The sequence below is a fragment of the Chrysochloris asiatica genome, unplaced genomic scaffold (genome assembly GCF_000296735.1).
Source record: "Chrysochloris asiatica unplaced genomic scaffold, ChrAsi1.0 scaffold00029, whole genome shotgun sequence".
NCBI classification, from domain to species: domain Eukaryota; kingdom Metazoa; phylum Chordata; class Mammalia; order Afrosoricida; family Chrysochloridae; genus Chrysochloris; species Chrysochloris asiatica.
The window spans coordinates 19348366-19371194 of record NW_006408547.1 but is presented as its reverse complement, the minus strand read 5'-3'; the positions used below and the strand labels follow the sequence as shown (position 1 = coordinate 19371194).

The window sequence follows — 22829 nt, the reverse complement described above, 5'->3', positions numbered from 1 at the left end:
ACGAACTCACTAGAACACTGCCCTTCCAGTACAGGGGCGGAGATCTTGGACTACAAACGCCCGACCGCGCTCCAACTAGAGCCTTCTGGGCTCCGCCCCCCGCGCGTCCCTAACGTCGCGGGCCCCGCCCCCAGGCCTGGCCCCGCCCCTCTCAGTGTGCGCTCAGCAGCCAGTGGGACCTAGAGGTGGCGGCACGGTTCTCGCGTCCTTTGTCTTCAGACAGCGGCGGCCTCTCGCATCCTTACCCGGCACCACCTCTTCCCAGTCCCGGCTGCCACTCGGCGACCGGCTCCAGGTGTGTGCCGGCGGCGGAGCCGGCTTCGGATGCTCAGCGGCACGCTAGCTGGTTGCGGATCATGTCGGCGGCGGGAATGGGAACGGGGGTGGAGGCTGGCTTCTCCAGCGAGGAGTTGCTGTCGCTTCGCTTCCCGCTGCACCGCGCCTGCCGCGACGGAGATCTGGCAGCTCTCTGCTTGCTGCTCCAGCAGACGCCCTGTGCCCACCTGGCCGCCGAGGACTCCTTCTACGGCTGGACACCAGTGCACTGGGCTGCACACTTCGGCAAGGTAGGTGGGCGCCCGGGCCGCAGGCCCTTCCTGGACTGAGCGGGCAGCGCTGCGGGGGCAGTGTCGCTTTAAGGCGCCATTTTCTGCAGCTGCGAGCTCCCGCTTTCCCAGCCAGGCGGATCGGGGACTGGGGGCGCCGAGGCGCCGGGTCACCTCTTAGGGCGCTTGGGTTGAGGAGGGCGCGGGGATGCGGGTACGTCGCTGCTGTGCCTGGCATCCCGTGGTGTGTATGCGGCGGCTCAGGCAGGCCCGGGGGCTCCGGCTGGTCGGGGGGCGCTGGGCGGAGCTGCTTTCAAACGGGGGCGGGCTCCCGGGAGAGACGGCAGGGCCGGTGGGGAGCGCGCTGCTTGTGAGCCTCGGCTGGAGGTGGGGCCGAATGCGCAGGCCCTGTGCGCGGGCGCCCTGGGCTACTGGGGAAGCCTGTATGCGGGCCTGACCTCTGGGTGGGGATTTAGGGTTCAGGCTTCAGTGTTTTGGAGGAGCAGCCTCCACCCTCCTGTAAGAGTCTTTTATATTAAAGATCCAAGTCTCCTTGGAGGTTTTGGAAAATCTCGAGGTGTTGGCATGTCCCCTGCAATCCACACGTGGTGCCTGAATCACCAAGTTACTGTTTGTCAAGGCGGTTGTTACCTGTCTGAGGTAGTAACAACGGGACTTTTTGGGCTAAGTAATTCCACTTTGCCTTAGATCTCAGACACATTATTTTTGGACATTTATGAACGACATTTAAAAGTTAGACGGCTTTTGGAAAAGGAAAAAATTCCCCCTAAGGTACTCTATTAAAATTTACAAGACATGGTTGTTATTCTCGGCCCTATGACTAAATGGAGTAAATTCTAGTCATTCCTAAGGTGTGGGAATATGAAAAGTGTAATTAACGGGATACTCCCTGTAATTACCGTGCTGTATAAATAACTAGCAAAAAAAATGTGAGGAGGAACGCTTGATCAGTAATTTGGAAATAATCTTGCTTCTAAATTTGAGTTTAGCTGTAAAAGCGTGCAGTCTTTAGTACATAGAAGTACATGTGCATTGTCACAGACCTAAAAAGCTTTGAATGAATACTGTGGTGGTGGGTTATTGCCTCCCTATATGGGGCTTCAAACCTTCATGGGAGCAGAAAGCCTCATCTTTCTTAGTGCGCCTGGTATAATCGAACTGCAGACATTTCGGTTTGCAACCCAACTCATAATCCATCCGCATCCAGGGCTCATTGAATAATACTATGATAGTGCTTCCTAATTTGACCTTCTCCCCCATCATTTTTGTAAACATGAAAATACGTGTTAAGTGCCGTCTAGTCTTTTCCGACCCATAGCGACCCTGTATAAGGTTTCCGAGGAGTAGCTGGTGAGCTTGAACCGCCGACCTTGCAGTTCAAATGGCTTTGCATTCTGGCGCATTGACCCACAGCGCCACACCAGGATTCCTATAGCCTGACTTTAAACAAAAGAAAACACTTTAAGCTTAGTATAGACTTAATGTTATTTTGATTTGAATCCTATTTACCTGGAAACTACCTGCAAATTTTATCAGATTACCGTAATGTAAAGTACCTGGGCAAAAACGCAGATTTCAAAGAATGAGAAATGTTCAGCTTGTCCAGATTACTTGAGATTGAAAAAATAAAGCAGAACAATTTTGACACAAAAATTCCTAGATTATTATATACACAACCTAAGGAAATATACTAAGTATGTTCTAATATATTCTTAATTATTCAATACAGCCTTACTAAGTGAAAGTCATCGGCTAAACCAGGGGTGGGTGTTGGTGGTTAAGTGTCTTCGAGTCAGTTCCGACTCATAGCGACCCTGTAGAGGGTTTCCGAGGAGCGCATTAACCAGCAGCGTCACACAAGGACTCCAAACCAGGGGTGGTTAAGTGCCGTCGAGTTGGTTTTGACCCATAGCGACCCTATTTATAGGGTTTCCGAGGAGCGACTGGTGAGCTTGAACCGCCGATCTTACGTTTTGCAGCCCAGAGCATTAACCCACAGCGCCACACCAGGACTCCACCCAAACCAGGTGTGAGGAACCTGTTTTCTGCCAAAATTTATAATATCAAAAGTATCAGCATAAAAAGTAGCCTGCTAGATTTGTTCAAACATTTCATTAATTTACCCCTAATCTGCTCTGGTAATGTAGTGGTAACTAATCTGGCTGCTAACCTCAAGGTCAGCAGTTGAAAACTACCAACTGTTCCGCGGTAGAAAGATGAAGGTTTCTGCCCCCTTAAAGATTTGCAGCCTTGGAAACCCTGTACAGAGTCGCTGTGAGTCGGAACCGACTCCACGGCACCTAACAACAATAACGGCAACACTGTCCCTCTGGTAGCGTAGTGGTTACGAATCGGGCTGCTAACTTCAGGGTCAGCAGTTTGAAACTACCAGCTGTTCCGTGGGAGTAAGAAGAGGCTTTTGCTCCTGTAAAGATTTACAGCCTTAGAAACCCCTATATAGGGTCGCTATGAGTCGGAACCGACTCCATGGTACATAACAACAACAACCATCTGTTCCCGTAAAGATTTACAGCCTCGAAAACCCCATACAGGGTCACTATGAGTCGGAACCGATTCCACTGCCTATAACAACAATGTGGCAGGATCGATGGACTCAAGTGTGGCAGCAGTAGTGAGGTTGGCCTAGAATTGGGCAGTGTTTCGTTCTGCTGTGCATAAGGTCACTATGAGGCGGTACCTACTCGATGGCACCTAACAACAACCCCTAATATGATGGCTTTTATTGTGGCGCAGTGGATCAGCACTGGACTGCAAACCACAACGTTGGCAGTTCAAACCCACTGAGCTGCTTCTCTGAAACCCTACTAGGTCCTTATGGGTTGGAACCAACTCAACGGGGCATTTAACAACAACAACAATGGCTAGGTCTCCTGGTGTGGCGCTCTAGCATCAACACGGGACTGTGAACCACAAGGTAGGTGGTTCAAACCCACCAGTTGCTCCTAGGAAACTATGCAGGGTCGCTATGAGTCCAAACCAACTCAACAGCACTTACCATCCACAACCATGTGATGGCTAGAACCGAGGTTGCCTTGACAGGGCCAGACCAAATGGTTTTGAGGACCTTTTAAGGAGCTCTGATAGCCTAGTGCTTACGAATCGGACTGCTAACCCCAAGGTTGGCAGTTTGAAATTACCAGCTGTTCTGCGGGAGAAAGAAGAGGCTTTCTGCTCCTGTAAAGATTTATAGCCTCGGAAACCCTGTACCAAGGGTCACTGTGAGTCACAATCGACTTCAAAGCAAACAACAACAACAACATATAGCCCTCAGATCTAACATTCCCCACCCCTGGATCGAGCTTTTCTTTTCATAGTTATGACTTCAGGAACTTTTAGGCATAAAGGACCAGTTTGTGTGTTTTTGAAATCAGCTTAGTGGGTTAGCATCAGGCTGCTAAATGTCAGTGTTAGCAGTTTGAATCCACCAATAGATCCTCAGGAAAAAGGTGAGGCTTTCTGCTCCCGTAAAGATTTACAGCCTCGGAAACCCTATACAGGGTTGGTATAAATTGGAACTGACTCAGCGGCACACCAGGTCTTTCTTCGTACAGTTTTTGAAATAATTTCCTCTTATCACCGCCTGTGTGTGACTTAAGAGCAATCATACCAGTATTTTAATCATTAATCTTGACTTTATGCTTCGTTTCAAATGAACAAAGCATGTAGACTTTCTGACATCTTTTGCCCTTGCCCTGGTTAAATGAGATAATATACATTAAAAAAACCTTAGGGTATACAGTTAACCTGTTTCTCAGATATTTTTGCTTTTTAGTTGAAGGTAAAAGATGATTATGGTTTTGTCATAAATGGCCTATTAAATTGAATTCTCTCTCTTTTTTTTTTAAAACATTTTATTGTGTTTTGGGGGAAAGTTCACAGAGCAAGTTAGTTTTCCATTCATCAATTTATACATGTTGTGTGCTGGTTATATTTGGGAAATGACCAGACAAATGGTAAGATGAATAGTTGCACTTTTAAAATGCAATTAGGAAATGTGTACAGAATATTGTGTGTATACTTAAAAAAGATTTTTATCTTATAATAAAAATCCAGTAACATTAGTGATGGTTGTATTTATTTTGCTTAGAAACTTCTGGAAAAGGGTGTTAGATGGAGCCTTTTTTGTGTGTTGGTCTGACTCATGCATAGCCACCCTGCATAGGGTTTCAGAAGAGTGACTGGTGGGTTTGAACCATCCACTTTCAGGTTAGCAGTCCTTATCCTATAGTATCACATCTTTATATTATTACTTTTTTAATTTGAAAATTTGGGGGGAAAATGAAGCTACGTTTGTACATTTAAAAAATTATATAAAAGTGTCCTCAATTATAGAGTGAAATTGGGCTATTTAACCATAGCTATGTCCTGTCTTGTTCGTAAACTGAGATGCACTGTGCTTGTAATGAGTGACATGTTTAATGATGAAGATTTTTTGCTTGCTAAAATTCAAGGACATTTGTAAGTTTCCGCTCTTAGATCATGAAATGGAAATGTGGAAAAACCCAAAATGTCCAGGAAACTGTAAGTTAAGTTGTTTTCACCTTAAAATGGCCTAAATCAGTGTTTTTATTGCCAGCTGATACTGTAGGTTCTCTTGCTGGTGTTCCATTCACAATACAGTATATCTTTTTTGAGAAACAGCTTCTTATTTACCTCATAAAATGGAAGAGTCAGACAATGTTAGTGGGAGAAAAGAAAGCATTTTGACATTGGGAGGGAGGAGCCCGTTAACCAACCACAGGCTGTTGGTTCCCACAGGCACCAAGTCTCTAAAGTTGTGTTACCGTTGTTGTTGTTGTTGTTAAGTGCCGTCGAGTCGGGTCCCGGCCCATAGCGACCCTGTACAGGGTTTCCGAGGGTGTAAATCTTTACAGGAGTAGAAAGCCTCATCTTTCTCCCGCGGAGCGGCTGGTAGTTTCGAACCGCTGACCTTAAGGTTCGCAGCCCGATTCGTAACCACTACGCTACCAGAGTTCCTTAAAGTAGTGTTACTGTAGCCCCTCAGAATTCAGTCCCTTAAAAACAAAAGTCAAAGGACTCCCGCCAATTTTGAATGTAAACTTCCAAGATAACCAGTAAGCTGAGGCTTTAGATCCAGTGAAACTGCATCTTACTCTCATTTTCTATATATTAAACTTAAGTAAACACTCAATGCATTGGTTTTCAACATCTTTTCTATCTCTGAATGTTTAGGAAAATGCTAAACAAGACTTGTTGTAACAAGACTTCCCTTCCCTGGTTGAGAATCAGGTTACTGATTGTGATCCTCCCTTCCCTGGTGGTGGGGAATCACTGCCTTAGGGAAGACACACAGGATTGCATGCCAATCGGTGTACAATTTATAGAAGTTTAGAAGCATCATTACACATGGTCACTCAGAATATTGGTTTGCGAACCCAAAGGAGCCCTGGTGTGGGAACTGTAAGAGAAGCACTCAACTGCAATGTCGGTTTGAACTGCAAGGTTGTCGGATCAACCCCTCCACCAGCGGCTCCTAGGAAACCCTATACAGGGTTTGGAACTGACACGACAGCGCTTAACAATAGCAACAATCCAAAGATGCCTGCTGTTAACCTCCTGAGATAATAATCACAAGGAATGCACCTTTTCAAAGGCTGGTTCTGCTCTGTTCTGTAGGTTAGTCCAGGAGACCAATGTGTTCAGCTAGGCATAATTACTAGGCTTCTTGTTGTCTCTTAAATACAGAAGGGACCTTTAAAAGGTGTGGCACTGTAAGATAAGCACTGGACTGCTAACTGTAAGGTTGGAGATTCAAACCCACCAGCTGCTCCTTGGAAATCCTGTACAGTGTTGCTGTGAGTCGGAACCGACTTAGCGGCACCTAACAACTAATGCCTTCAGATCTGTGAGAAAAAGCCGAAATGAGGCCAGAGCCCAAGGGCTTCAGTTTCCCAGTCTAGTCTTTAGTTTCCACCTTGTCAACTGCTACTCTCCTTTTACATAGCTCTCAGCAGCCGGTGCTGAAGGCCAACTTGACATGTAACATGCTATAAATTATTCCCAGCTTTCCTGCAGGTTTTCCTAGAAATAATGCCAATTGTGCAAACAGTTACCCAACCTCTTACAAAGCTTATTGCCCCCAGAGGGTTAGCCATAATTTAAAACCTCTAATTACAACTTACTTTTAAAAGATGTTGAACAATAGCTTTCCAGAATTCCAAACACAATTTCTTCAACAACTAAATAGGCGACAGTAAGTTTTTAGTTGATGTTAAAGATGAATTGTTTTTTTTTTTGTCCCAATAAATGATTCTCATCCTTTTTCATTTCTATTGGACTTGAGACCTGTTCATCTTCTCCCTAGTATCAGCCCTTCACCCTGCACTCAGTAAATTAATAAAGGCAGTAGACAAAAATATACAGAAGTCATAAGTGCTTGCCAGCCCTCATTACCAGACTTACTTTCCTTGGAGACAGAGCAGGCTTTAATTATCTGTGTACTGTATGCAATTGCCTAGCAGGGCTCATCTCACAAAAGTCTTTATGGATCTGTCCCTTGCTAGGAAAGGTTTAACTTGTTTACAAGAGGTAAAAGATCTGTAGTGAGAGTGAAGTGTTGGATTTATTCTTCATTGGCGGTCTCTGTGTCCTCTTGAAGGAGCGTTGCTCGTAGTCTAGTAGCAGAACGGGGCAAGTCCTGAATCAGAATAAATGAAAAAGAACATGGTGTAAGTCTCTCTGAGGGCGCTGACCCTCTGGCCCTCCTGCGCTTGGCACCGGGTTCACTAAGTGTTTGTGTGATATGAATACTTTTACCCGGGAGTTACCGTGATGTAAGTGCTGCCCGCTCCTCCTACCCTCTCCTCCACCTGGGGAGAACAGGCCTGAGTTAACGCGTACAGGAGATTGGGTTGTATAAAGTTGTGCTGTTGAGTATACAAGCATGTTTGCAGAATTCTATAAAGCAGTCTTTACCTTTGAAAAGTTTAAATATTTTTATTCTTTAGAGTAAAGTGTGCAAAGTGGCAAAACCGAGGTTTCCGAAACTTAAGATTTTTTTACTACAAGTCATGGAATAATGCAGTCTTATCTTTTCTGATTTTGACTCGGACATTTTTAATTGTGGGAAAACCAAAATATTTAGATCTGTGTAATGTTTGAATTTCTATAACTGTATCATTTTGTGTTTTAAATAAAGACAAGGAGAAATGTTCTTTTAAATGTGTTTAAGAATTTGTATGGTATTGGAATATGGCTTACTGTTATTTACTTGAAAAGAAAACAAAAGAAATTGTAACTAAGATGCCATTTGTTATCATGATAGAGTTTAGATGACTTGTGTCCTGTGTGTATCTGATAGTATACTGACATGGATGCTTGCTTGTTTCATTCCTTTTCCTGCTCCTTTGAAAGTTGGAGTGCTTAATGGAGTTGGTGAGAGCTGGCGCTACACTCAATATCTCTACCACCCGCTATGCCCAGACACCGGCCCACATTGCTGCATTTGGGGGATAGCCTCATTGCCTCATTTGGTTGATCCAAGCAGGAGCCAACATTAACAAACAGGTAATAGCGCCCATTGGCTTTGTTTAGCCTTTTGCCAGCTGTTAGATACTGACATGGTGGTGGTTGGTGGTTATTGTTGGTAAGTGCCTTCCAGTCGGTTATGACTCATAGCGACCCTGTCCAGGGTTCCCAGGCGCAGCTGGTCATCTTGAGCCTCTCACTGACCCATAGCCCCATTAGCACCACCTGGTATTGAGTTTTAAATTGAGACCTTAATTAAGAGTTTGATATTTACACCTGTGAGTTAACCAGGATTTGCATTTACTGGCTTATTTGTGGATAATTCTCTTTTTACATGTGAATGCTTCCTGTGGACAGTCCTTTCACACATTTGATTTACTGGAATCCCATGTTACCCAAAGTGTGGTTTGCCTGTGGTTACAGCTGGTCATTGAGTCCTACTTTTCTGACTCTCCTGCTCACAGTAGATTAACTTCATTGATTTTCTTTCCCACAGATAACTGTAAAACTGTATCCCTACTAGCTAAAGAATGGCTACTAAGTCAACTCTGTGATTAAGTTGGACGCCTGGTGTAGCACTGTAGGATAAGCACTGGACTGCTGACCAAAAGGTCGGTGATTCAGATCTACTAGCTGCTGCTTGGAAACAGTATACGTGGTCGCTGTGAGTCAGATTCACTGAGAGATGAGTTAATGTCTTTTCAGACAAAAAATTGGGGGTGATAACACACACAGGTGCCCCAAGCGTAGTTTAATAACTGGAATGATTAAGGGACTTCTGACCAATAAGTAGAAAGATTTTACATTTAAGATTAAGCAAACAATAGAAGTGTGCGTGGTTTTCCGTATTCTTTTCAGCTGTTGTTGTTGTTGTTGTTAGGTGCCATTGAGTTGGCATCGACTCATAGCGACCCTATACACAACAGAACAAAACACTGCCCGGTCCTGGGCCAACCTCACAATTGTTGCCACATTTGAGTCCACTGGCCAATCCATCTTGTTGGGGGTCTTCCTCTTTTTCTGTGATCCTCCACCTTACCAAACATGATATCCTCCAGCGACTGGTCCCTCCTAACAATATGTCTGAAGTTTGAGAAACAAAGTTTGACCATCTTGGCCTCCAGGGAGCACTCTGACCTCCAAGGAGCACTCTTCCAACACAGATCTGTTGGTTCTTTTGGCAGCCCATGGCAGTTTCAATATTCTCCTCCAACACCATAACTCAAAAGCATCAATTCTTCTACGGTCTTTCTTATTCACAGTCTAGCTTTCGCATGCATATGAGGTTATTGAAAATACCATGGCTTGGGTCGGGTACACCTTAGTCCTCGAGTTGACATCTTTGCTCTTAGTTAAAACAGAATCCAGCGTGTTGGGAGTATACATGTTTAGATAAGAGGAGACTTGGTTTCGTTAGGGCAGACATCCACATACAAGTCTCTAGTAGGTAGCCTGTCTTGGAGGAGTCCCTGCCCTGAAGGCAGTAGGTTAGGGTAAGGCACTTGTACCTCTAGCTCTTATAGCTATTCTTTATGCCTTTTTAGGGTTCTGTTTTCCCTATCAAGAGCCTATTGTGTGCAAAAGAACGGTTATTTTCTCCTTTTTGCTTTATTTATTTGTTTTTGGTCTTTACTAAGAGTCCTTACTTGAGGATGAAGATAGTAAGTGCCATTGAATTGGTTCTGACTCATAGCCACCCTTTGTAGGGTTTCTAAGGATTGGCTGGTGGGTTTAAACCGCTGACCTTGTGGTTAGCAGTCCCATGTGTATCCCACAGTGCCACACCAGGAGTCTGTGTGATGATGATGTTGCTAAGTATTGTTGAGTCGATTCCAACTCATAGCGACTGTGTATGGTTTCCAAGGAGCAGCTGGTGGGTTTGAGCTGTCTGCCTATTGGTTAGCTGTCCCAGTACTGACCCTATAGTGCCACACCTAATAAGGTTTAAATTGATTGCTCTACTGGGCCCCATTGTTGAGTTAGGCTTGTACTGTCTTTCCCCCATCTGATTCCTTGGGGTCTGTATTCTCCGTACCTTCCCCTTTCTCCTTATTCACCCACATTCACTGGTGAGCTGGTAGAAGGGTCTTAGCTCTAAGGTCTGCCTCTTCTTGTGTGTGACCTTGGGTAAGCCACTTACTTGGTCTGTTGCTGAATGGCCTTATCAACAAAATACCATTTTCATTAATGGTAGTAATTAATGTTTAGTGTGCTAATAGTTGACAACAACAATACAGAATTTAAGTATAGAATATTTTATATGTTAATTTTCATTGTTTTGTTACACAACACTTTGTTGTTGGTGTTAGTACCGTCGAATCAGTTCTGACCCATAGCGACCCTGTATAGGGTTTCCTGGGAGTGACTGGTGAGCTTGAACCACTGACCTTGTGATTCAAACCCACCTTGCTGTCAGGTGCTTTAACCCCCAGCACCAGACCGGACGCCACACAACACTTTAGAGATAGCTTTCCAGGCTTCAAGAACTCTCAAAATTGTTTTTGCCAAAGTCTTATGGAAGTCCATTGTGGTGCGTGCTCTAGGATCAGTGCTGCACTGCAAATAGCAAGGACATCAGTTCAAACCTACCAGCCACTGAAAAGCCCTATACAGGGTTACTGTCAGCCTACTGGATGGCACTTAGCAACAACAACAATCATTGTTTGAGCAGACGGGAGGGGTGGGTGGCTTAGGGACCCCAGCACCCTTACCTTTCCCTTTCCTCAGATGCCTGTGGATAAACTGTGTGGGAGCTTCCTAATGCAAGACTCCCCAGCAGGTCTTGCAAACCCTCTTTCTCCTGGACTTTCTGTTTTGAAGTCTCAATGTGTTGACTTCGGGTCTCAGTTTCCAATCCTGTCCTGTGCGGTCTGTTGTGTGGTCAGACTACGGCCCCACGACCTCTCTTGTGATGGACACGCAGTGACTGCCGAGTTGTAATAACTCCTAGTGATCAAAGGAGAGCCACGTAGTCTACAAAGTAGATTTTAAGTCAAACTCTGTTCTAAGAGACGAAGAGTACATTTTATCAGTATAAAAGAGACACTTCTTCAAGAAGATACATTATAAATGCACACACCTGACAACAGATTCCCAGAAGATACAAAGAAAACGCTACCAGAATCAGGGGAAAAGAAGCAGTTTTAAACAGTAAATGGATATTCAGTACACCAGTTTCAGTAATGGGTAGACCAGCTAGCTGGAAGATGATCAGTAAGGAAACAGAGAACTTGAATGACATTATAGAACACTTTACCCAACATATGGCACAACACATTCTCAGTGCGCAAAGATAATTCTTTATGATTGACTATATGTTAGCTCACCAGACTCAGTAAAGGCGAAGAGATTGAAATTATACAAAGGAGCTTCTCAAAGCCCAGTTGAAGGAAACTAGAAATGAATAAAAAGAAAAAATGGAAGATTCACAAATACATGGGAGTTAACATCCTCTTAACCAGTGGTTAAAAGAAGGGATCACGAGGAAAGTTAGGAAAGACTGAGAGATGAATGGAAATGAAAACATAACAAAATGCATGGCATACAACAAAGGTAGTGCTTCAGAGGGAAATTTTTAACTATAAAGCTCCTATATTAAAAAAAACAGAAAGCCAGTCATTTAATGAAGAACTAGAAACAAAAGAATAAACTGAGGCAAAAGCTACCAGAAGCAAGTAGTGAATTTAAAAACCACTGTTTTTGTGTCGATTCTGACTTAGTATAACCTTGTCTTGTATTAGAGTTTCCAAGGCTGTGAATCGTTACAGGAGCAAAAAAGGCTCATCTTTTTCCTCCAGAGCAGCTGGTGGATTTGAACTGCTGACCTTGCAGTTAGCAGTCCAGTGTGTCTCCTTCAGCTCTACCAGAGCTCCTTAAGTAATGAAATACTGGTAATAAATAGTGCAGATAAATGAAATAGCGACCAAGAAAACAATAGAACCAATGAAATGAAAAGTTGGTTCTTTGAAAAGATAACAAAATCAACAAACTTTATAGCTAAATAGATCAAAAGAAAGATACAGATAATTAAAATTAAGAATAAATGTTGCATGTAGTTAAGTTGTAGTTCTGACTCCTAGGGATCCTGCACATTCTTACAATTGAAATAGAAATAAAGATAAGAATCATAAAGAAATCAAAATAACTATAACAACGTGATGAACATTGACTGGGTTCGTGTGTGTAGGATAAGCACTGGCCCGCTAATTGCAAGGCCGGCGGTTCAAACCCATCATCTGATCATTGAGAATCTTACACCGGGTCGCTATGAGTTAGAACCAGCTGACAGCAACTGACAACAACAACATGAACAACTGTAGTCTAGTAGATTGGATACTCTCGGTACCATGGACAGAAACATAGGTCTTTTGTGAGCTCCACCCAGTACCTTGTTGATTCATCCTGAACTAGGTGCTGCGTTATTCTGATATAAACCATTTTAGAACCAGGTCCAGGCCTTTGCATTTTTGTGTGTGTAGATATATGCATTTGGAATCTTGGTGTGGCGTAATAGGATAGGCGCTGGACCACAACATTGGTTTGAACCACAAGGCTGGTGATTCAGACTCATCAGCCGCTCCTCAGAAGCCCTATATGGGACCTCTATGCACGGGCACTTAAAAACAACAACATCTGTAGAAAGAGACAATGGGAAAATATCATCAGTCAGAACAGAGGAGGGGCTGACTGGGGAACATGTCAATTGCTCAGATGCAGGTTTAAGTTGAAACTGAAGAAAATTACAAGTCCATGAGGGCTAGAGGACAGCCTTGAATCTATCTCACTTGGACTAGAAACCATTAAGTATAGGTCTGACACATTGTACTCTGATGACCAAAGACCAGATTTGTGAGTTGACATCAAAGACATCATACATTAAGAAATCAAAAGGTCTCTATAGATACAGGAAAGAAAGAAAAGACCATAATGGATGTCAGAAGAGACTCTGGAACTTGATTTGAACATAGAATATAGAGTAGAGGATAGAGCAGTTGAATCAAGTCAAAGTGGCGATGATGTAAAAGAACTGAATAGATTTCATAGAGTAGTTGGAGATATGTGCAAAGGCCTGGAGTTAGAAAACCAAAAGGTAAGAACATGCTCAACATTTCTCCAGGCAAAAGAACTAGAAATAATTCAAACCTTGACTTACAATATGACGGATTCTATGGGCAAAATAAGGAGCTCTGGTAGCGTAGTGGTTATGAATTGGCCTGCTAACCTTAGTGTCAGCAGTTCGAAACTACCAGCTGTTCCGTTGGAGAAAGATAAGGCTTTTTGCTCCTGTAAAGATTTACAGCCTCAGAAACCCTGTACAGGGTCGCTGTGAGTTGGAACTGACTCCACGGCACATAACAACCAACAACAATGGGCAAAAAAGATGGAGTCCTGGTGTGGTGCTGCAGACTAATGCGCCAGACTGCAAAGCCATTTGAATTGCAAGGTTGGTGATTCAGGCTCTCCAGCTGCTCCTGGTAAACCCTATACAGGGTCGTTATGGACCAGAACTGACTTGACGGCACTCAACAACAACAACAACAACATGAGCAAAACATTGGTTGGTGCAGAAAGCATCAAATGAAGATGAAAGGAATACACACAAGTCACTGCACCCAAAGGGATTGATGGCCAACCATTTCTGGAGGTGGCATATGCTGGATGCGACTGGTACTGAAGGAAGAAGTCTAGCCTGAGCTCAAGGTGCTGGCAAAAAGCAAAGCTCTGGAGACAGACGGAATGCCAGCTGAGCTGTTTCAACAAACATGCTGGAGGTGTTCATGTGTCTAGAACAAGAAATTTGGACAACTCACCCATGACAGCTACCTGGCCAACCAAATGGAAGCAGACCATAGTGGTATGCATTCTGAAGAAAGGTGATCCAACAGTTTGTGGAAATTGCTGAACAATATCATTAATGATGTCACATGCAAGTAAAATTATGCTGATTTTAATTTAAAACTGAGCCCAGGGAACTGCCAGAAATTCAAGCCAGACTCTGAAGAGGACATGGGCCGGAAGTAAGCTATGGTATTTTATTATTTTTTTAAATATATATATGAATCTTGTATTTTGACCCTTGTACTCTTCTCCTATCTCATTTTTTGCTTGGGTCTCTATCCTCCAACCATCTTGTTCTAAAATGTCATCCTAATTTAGTTTCAAGATAGGCACACGTTAGAACATCCATTGGACACTTCTTTTGGGTTTTCTATAGAGCTAAGATCCAGCCTAAAATTAATCTATGGGTCGTCTTCTGGAGCATTACAAAGGTGTACTGGTGGTGTGGTGGGTTATGGGTTGGGCTGTCCACCTTAAGGTCAGCAGTGAGTCCAGCAGCTGCTTCCTGGGAGAAAGATGAGACTTTCTGTTCCTGTAAAGACTTACAGCTCAGAACTTGTATACAGGGCCTCTGTGAGTTGGAACCGACTTTATATCTTCACACCTGGGTCACCACCAGAGCATCACTGTTGTGGAGGCTTCACCCTTCCCCTTCCCTCCCCTCCCCCCACCCCACCCCAACCCCCTGACCTAAAAATTTAAACATGTTCTCTTTCCTTCTTGTGTTTTGCTTCAAATTTGGGTCACCATATTGTTTATGTCAAACATGACTGAGCGCTCTAATGTGTGTTAATTAATTTAAAATGTGAAAATTGCGTAAGATCTGAATACCTGTGTGTGTTTTGCCTTTTGTGTTTTCAGGATTGTGAGGGAGAAACTCCTATTCATAAGGCGGCCCGGTCTGGTAGTCTAGAGTGCATAAGTGCCCTTGTGGCCAACGGAGCTCACATCGAGTAAGTGTCTTGATTTATTGTTCTGAGCTACAGATGTAGTCAAGGATGTTGTGTGTAAAGACAATATTTAAACAAACAAAAGCACTTCTTTATTATTATTATAAGTAATATAATTTGGTCTTAAATCAGTTGGTGCTAGTGAGGAAAATTGCGTGGCTTGTGTTGACCACTTGCAAAAAGGGGCTTAATTTTATTTCAGCCTCAGATTTCTTTGTAATGAGAAAGTATACTACGGAGAGAATAGTTCCATAATTAGACTTGGAGTCTAAAGTCATGACATTGCCAGCAAGTAGTTGTGTGAATGTGGGCAAGTCATTAAACTTTTCTTTGCCAAGTTTTCATTTGAGGGCCTTGGAAATTGGAAATTGCAGGTCTTTTTAGATTCAAGCAGTTCATCAAAGGCACTTAGCTTTTCTCAGCTTTGATTCCCTCATCTTGGAAGATGTGAGAATATTATGTTTTAAAACCCTGTTAGGACTTCTTAGAGATTTATAGCTCTGTAGAGTAGAGCTGTATTCAGGAGAGACTTCAAGCTCTTCGAGCTTTTGATACTGATGGCATTATTTTAGAATGTCAGTGCTTAAGCCCACTTACCGTGTGATAGAAAAATCTGAGTGTTTTGATTTAGCAGTGTATATCTTTTATGCAATTTTAAAGCTAGCCGTAGTAGTAGATGTTTATTTTAAAATCATTTGTATTAACTTTCTCTTTTTTTAAGATTTGTATTACCAAAGTTTTTCTCCTGCAGTTTACAGCATTAACAAAATGGATGCGGTTTTCACCCTTAAATGTTGAGTGTAAGCTATATAGCTGTAATAACCAACATAACTAAAATAATAGCAGCTTTTTTGTTTTATCTTATTGATTGAGTGTTTTGAGTAAACTTTAAGCCATTGTATTCTAATTGGAAATAAGAAATTTTAGACGGGGAGAAATAAAAAACCACATAACTAATTTAGTTTAACCCTTTGGTTTCCATTTCTTGATTTTGACTCTGTATTATCGTAAATATTGAAAATTAATCCTGGACAACGAAGCCATCTACACTAATGCAAGGCAGTACCAAAGACTGTCTTGGAGTGTCTTAGCTTCTGTTTCATTACGTTTTACTGCCAATATTAGCCACTGATTCAGGCTTGGGTCAGGTCATTATATAATGACTTAGAATTAGAAACATGACCTGTAATAACTGTTGCATTGCAGGAACATTACAAAGTTAAAAAAAAAAAAAAAAATTTGCTTAATGCAAATATTTTATATGTACACTTTAAAAAATACTGAGTATAATTTTAAATGGACTACTTTAAAAAGCAAAGTTGAAGAGATGGTTTTTACTAGCTATGTTTAGATTAAATATTCAGATCTTTTAATTTTAATAACAGAAGCTTTGATTAGAAAATACAGAGTCATTTAAGAAGTAATTGATTAAATCATTTTATTGTCATTTATTGAAATAATAGATAATTAGAAATTGACCCTTTTAACACCTTATTTTTCTAAACAATATTTGATCCTGAATATTTTATTACAAAGATGTTAGTTTTATTAATGATAGCTTAATCCTTGGAACCAATACACATCTGTCACTGTGTCCTTTTTAAATATAGGTGTCTTTTTAGAAATGAGAATACATTTTGTTTATAATTCTGTCCTTGGTTACAGGACCCTCAAGTGTCTCTTTTCCCATCTCCACCAACAGTGTGATTGAACATGGCCTCAAATGCCAGTCTGTTTTTCGTTCTCAGTATAAGAGCCACTCCCTCAAGACCCTGCATTATGGTGATTTCCCTTGATTGAACTCTCAGATTTTTTTTTTTTTTTAAAGAAGAAATATTTAATATGAGCCACCTAGCCAAAAACAATTTTAACCTAAAATTCTAAGTTCTTGGCCTGGAGATAGAGCAAGTAATCATTATTTATAGCTATTGTATTTGTGGTTATTTAATTTTAACATCTAGATAAAATGTCACTTTGGCCAGTAAGCTAAATTGCAGTTTGCTTCTTGATATCTTCTGTTCTGCACATTTTAATAGTTTTAACACTTTTTAGTCTGCCGACATGTAATGATGGTGTCGTCCCCCCAAACAGTGGTACTGACCTCGATTTTACTGGTTTCTTACAGTGTTACTCTTATGATAGTCCTAGCAAATAATACTTTTTTTTAAAAGAACAAGTGGCACAGAATTTATTTACTTATTTAAAGCTACTTTTTTTTTTCTTTTCCAGTTCAGAATTGGCCAGATGGTTAACTCCTCATATTATATGATAATAATATTTAGAAGAAATTATAAAATTTTCTTTTTTTTCCTGTGAATAAATTGAAAACTATCTTATGCCATTATTTAAAAATGAATCATTTTGCTTTTAAAACCTACGCTGTTTTTTATATGTATCTGCTACATGAAATAGCCAAAATTGTTGTGCTTTGTTAGCCATTAGTGTAGATACTGCTAAGGGTAGGCATACTGAGTATTTGTGGCTAGAATGGTTTGTTGTGTAACTTACTTGTTAATGTAGGCTGCATCTGTAACGCATATCAGCTGCTGAGCTGCATCGTAGTAAATTTTCTAGCACCACACGTGAGTATGTTAATGGAACTTCTTTTTTTTTTCCCTTTTATTTTAAATCTTGGGTTTTGGTGCCAAGTTTTCTTTCCCATTTGATTTTGTTTCTCAGTTACATGATTGTCATTATCATTTGGCACTGTTTGCATCTGAAAATGCACAGGATTAAAAGACAGTTCTGTGATCAAACGAAATGTTTGTGTACTTTAAATCATCTAAGCATTTGCAGACTGTTCTCATGCTCCTTTTTTCCTCCCGACGTCTAAATGTACTTTCATTATATGAAATTGATATTAGCCTTAATTTTACTTATATTATAGTTCAGTTTTTTTTATTATAGCTCTGTTTGGTGTGGCACGTAGGATAAGCACTTGACTGCTAACCGAAAGGTCGGCAGTTCAAACCACCCTATACAGGGTTGCTGTGAGTTGGAACAGACTCGGTGGCACATAACAGCAATAACCAGTGTTTGCTTCACAATTCCAGTGTTTTCAGCAGAAAAGGGGCATACATCTACTAACATGAGAAAGTTGCTTCATTTGTCTTTTGGATGGTGGAATAAGTAATTGCATGTAAGATTAAGTCTCAATTATCTGCTAATAATTAAGAGGATCTTCTTAGTACTAATACTGTCAATAACAGTTTCTAAATCTTGGTTAATCTTTGAGTATTTTGGAATCCATTCATTTTCAGTTGTTTCTTTGTGTGCGTTTCTTGCTAGATCAAATAGAAGGCTGTTTCCTCACCAACTAGATACAAAATAGCCTGTGTTTAATTGCCTCTTAAGTGAAACCCTCCTAAAGGGAATTAGCTGGATTGAGAACGAACAAGAATTACTTACCACCTCTGGTAATTTTGCCAGCCCTTTTTAATACCACGTTACACAGATGCTAGTGTTTAAAGTAGCTGATTTCCAAGTTTCGTGCTTTTCTTACAGGAGAGCATTTCTGTGGAAGCCATTAGTTCTGTGGTCCAGATTTTCAAATGGGCAGCATATTTTGAAATGCAATTATTTTGATCCCAAGGTGAACTTAACTGATCGTCAGATCACAAAGTATGACCTTGTGAAAAGCAAGGCCAGTGACTTACTCTAAGAAATTTTCTCTTGCTTTGGGTAACAAGCACTGTTGGTTACAATTTAAAAAAAAAATCTACAATGTGCTATTAATAGTTTTGTTTTTTAACAGTGTTGTACAGAAGTATGTTGTGGAATGCTTAATTCTTAAATAGAATTAATTACCTATTCAGTTCATAATTGGTGGCCATCTTGATCCACCTTTATTTGCTTACCAGTGGAGCCATGACTGGAAGCAAAAATTTTGTTAGGGGAAGTAAACATGATGAAGGTATTTAATCTTGCTGTCAGTTTATTTGCAGTTTTTGCCCTTAGCAGAAATGTAACCCAGATTTACTTTATTAGCCATTAACTCATTTCTGAATGTGTGGTGAACCAGATTGTCTCATCAAGCCATATAGAATTTGTAGTATACTTTAAAAAACATAATAAATAAATAAAGCTTGGATTATTTAATACTCATTTATAAATCATTTTACTTGTCACTAAGGCAAACTCATCTGTTCTTTTTATTTCCTGACTCTATCTTTTTGCTAAGTAGTAGGGAAAAAGGATTTCCTGAAACAATGCTTTTAGTTCCACCTGCCAGACAGGAACAGATGTTGGTTGCTAGTATCCTAGTTTAGTTTAGAATTGTGATGACTTTTCAAGCAGTCTGAATAATAAATATATGTGTCTTAATCATTAATTTCATTCATTTTAAACAAGCTCAGAGCTTATCGCAGTAGTGCTTTGTGGTCTCTAAACCCAGATGTATTTTTTCTTACGCTCATTCACCAGAAGAGAATGCTGACTAGTTCATCAAACTCTTTTAGATGATGCTCTTGTATTTTAATGTATGCAAACATGATTTGGTTGCAATTACAACACAAAAAAATATACATTTAGCCATGTTGAATTTGAAATGAAAACTTGGCACCAACTTTATTCAGGTTGAAACTTTGTACAAAGTTACTTTTGTAACCTGAAGATTATAATTACGAAGGTCTTTAATTATTTAAGCGTTTGGATACCAAAGGGTTAAAAATACACATGTATTTCTTTACTGAAGAACTTTTAGATGTTTGCTAATGTTTTGTCTGTACAAATGGACACTTTGTAATATTTTTGTTTTGTTAAGAAAAAGATTTTTTTTTTCTTAATGATGCCATATATTTGCTTATTTCTATCTCGAAATAGTTTTTAATGTATTTGAGATACCGCATACCAAATTTTAAAGTAACCAGAATCGTGAGTGAATGGCTTTGAGTCCATCCTGTTAAACTTCTGTTGGAAGATTTGGCCTATTTAAATTGGCTTCATGCTAAGAAATTACCTGAGGGTAATTTATAAGGCAGTGGCCTTGAGCAGTATCTCATTGGTTAAGGTGGTCACATGACAAGGGCTTAAGCTCCTTAAATGTGCTTCTGCACCTGAAGTATGTGTCTGTGTTTTTAATCCAAGTGTTGCCTGCAAATATGTGATCCCTTATTATTTGAGTTTCCTGTTTAATGAAGCATTGCCCGTTTTACATCAAACAGAAGATTCTGAATCTATAAAAACTACACATGTCAATGTTTTACAGCTACGTAATTCGAATTGACTTGATTTTTTCAAGTAATCCTAGAAAGGGGGAGCATTCCATATAGAAACTGCTGAAACTGCCACAGGTGCTTCTCCGAAACCCTTACAGGTGTGGCATTGAATGTTCAGTATGGCTTCCTTTCTGCACACAAGGCATACTGTTGAGGTATTTGTTGCGGTGATTGGTTTTACTGCTAATCTAGGAATTCAGATTTAGATTCTCTAGACTTGCATGCTTTGCTTACCCTAATTTATGATATCTATCTTTTTATTTGTAAACTAACAGTAGATAAGTTGAGATCAGAATTTTAACAGAAGTATTTATATAAAAACTGTGATAATCTTTTATTGTCACATGGCATTAATGAAAAGACAAACATCCCAAAGGTGATGTGACAACTTACATAGTCCAGGTCTTTCCTGATCTGTGCTTTAAAAAAAAAAAAAAATCAAAATTGTTCTCATTCGAACGGCTTCTTACCCATTTCTGATAGCATTGTGGCACTGTAAATGGAATAGATGGAGGCTTAACTGACAGTATAGATGAGGTTGACAATTCTTTTGGGAACGTTCTTGGATATAATCCTTTAATATTCAGAATTTTCTTACATAAAATGTAGCTCCGTATGTAGTGTATGCACATTTATTTTTCAATGTTAAAAAGGTTACTATTATGGATTTGGGTTATTTATTTGACAGTTATTTAACAGGACAATTCAGTCATAGTAAACACTTCCACATCTCTGTGTGTTTTAATATTCCAATTCTGAAGTAATAGTAGAAACTGTAGGGAGAATTGTATGGTGAATGTCATGCTGAATGGGAAGTATAATAATAACGCATTCATCATAGTTTTTTAAATAGCTTGTAACCAATTTAGCTTGTTATTCAGTGCCGTCGAGTCGGTTCCAATGTACAGTGACTAGGGTTTCCAAGGAGTGACTGGTGAGCTTGAACCGCTGATTTTGCAGCCCAGCATTTTATAACTTCAGCAAATTAGCACCAACATGAATATCAAGATGGCTAGTGGTAAGAGAAATCGCTGCCCCATGACAAAGATTTTTCCTGTGGAGGTTAGAGTGCACCAGAAGGGGTGAAATACGGCTTTAAAATGACCTCACCTCCTCTCGATCTCAGAAAGGGGCAACAATAAATTTTAGATCATTGAAAATGCGTCAAGATAAAGACTTTAACTTCCAATTTGTATGTTTTTATATAAAGCTGTAATTAGAAACAATGCATTTAGTTTAGTTAGTACCCTGGTGTTGATTCAGACGGTCGTTTTAGAGAGCAGGCTTTCTTCCAGACATTTTGTTTCCCTCTGAAATAATAGGAGATAATACTGCAGTTGTGATCGTCTCTAATGATATCTCAGTTTAGGTTATTAGAGGATAGTGTGTTTATATAAGAAACACGCTCAATGTCTACTGATTCGGTGATTGTTTTAAAAACATTTATGGTATAACAATAAAGTGTAGCATTAAATGTGCAGTTACGGTGGAATCTTTAAATCCCCTAAGTGCCCTACTCACGTTAAAATTTAAGAAAATACATAGATAGCTTAGATTTAAGAGCTACTTAACATGAAACATTGAGTCCACTTTTGAGGTTTATAAAGTCATATGTTTTAATCAGGATTATAGGTGCAACTTTTCAAGCCTCAAAATGGAATCCCCCTTTTAACAAATAAGAAAGTGTATTTTTAAACTTTTATGATACCTGAACCTTTTATGTTCAAAATGTTTTGAGAGTAAGCGCTGCTGTCGAGGTGTTTCTGACTCATTGCAACCCTTTAGGACAGCTTCGAACTGCTTTATGGGTTTCCCAGACGCTACACAAGTGGACTGCCATAACTTCCTTCCAGGGGAGCGCTCAACCACGGTCCCCCAGGACTCCTTTGGCAGCTATGCCACTTAAGAGTCGTGGTGTTCTAGCCTTTCACTTGGCAGATCACATACTTTTCAGCCTCTATATAATCCATTTGAAAGTTGCATCTACTTGTTCAACTATTAAAAACAGTCTGAAGAGTGGAATCCTATGAAGATAGTTTTTGCTCTACTCAATGTTAACCCCATTCAAACTTTTAACCGAAGACACTCAGACAGACAAGGAATGATTCTGTTACTCATGATTCTTAACTGTGCTCTCTCGGCTTTTATTTCACGTTTTTGTACTACAAGTTTACATAACACATTTTGTGACTGATTTGGCAACTTTTTAAAAGTTTTTTAAAAAATAATTTAAGTAGAATAGTGTACAAAACTAATAAACATTTTTCAGCTCTCCATTATTAAACACAGAGGAAGAGTTTTAGGGATATCTCTTTGGTTAGATGTTCATCATTGGATCTAGTCCATTGTTTGCTTTTGTGTCGCCTGGAAGCTAAGAATGGGTTATGTTTTCTTCAAGTGGAGAGGATGTAAAAATCAATAGCAAAATAATAATTCATTACACTTGAAAGTATGTACAGTTCAAATCTTCGTATCCATAAAGAAAGGCTTATTATTATAGCGTAACCGTGCCTTAGTTCGGTTGTCTAAGGTTACTTTGAGGTCACAACAGAGCGGAGTAGTTGTGAAAGATGACGATTGGCCTTCAAAGCCTAAAATGTTTACTTTTACGTAAACCTTTAATCAGTCCTGACAATAGATGGCTCCTAATGTTTGTCCCTGGTGTGACATCGTAGGGTTAGCACTCCACCATAAAGTTGGCAGTTCAATCTCACCAGCCACTCCTTGGAAAACCCTATACAGAGTCATTA

At 40.4% G+C, this 22829-nt stretch overlaps 1 protein-coding gene across 1 annotated transcript in view; it reads left to right on the top strand.

The window, feature by feature from the left end:
• The first annotated feature begins 356 nt into the window (after nt 1–356).
• The window catches only part of ANKRD10 (ankyrin repeat domain 10), a 38586-nt gene continuing 16113 nt past the window's right edge, over nt 357–22829 (top strand). The window contains 3 exon segments of the mRNA XM_006878307.1: nt 357–566; nt 7962–8114; nt 14775–14866. Of these exon segments, the coding sequence (XP_006878369.1) occupies nt 357–566; nt 7962–8114; nt 14775–14866 (455 nt within the window).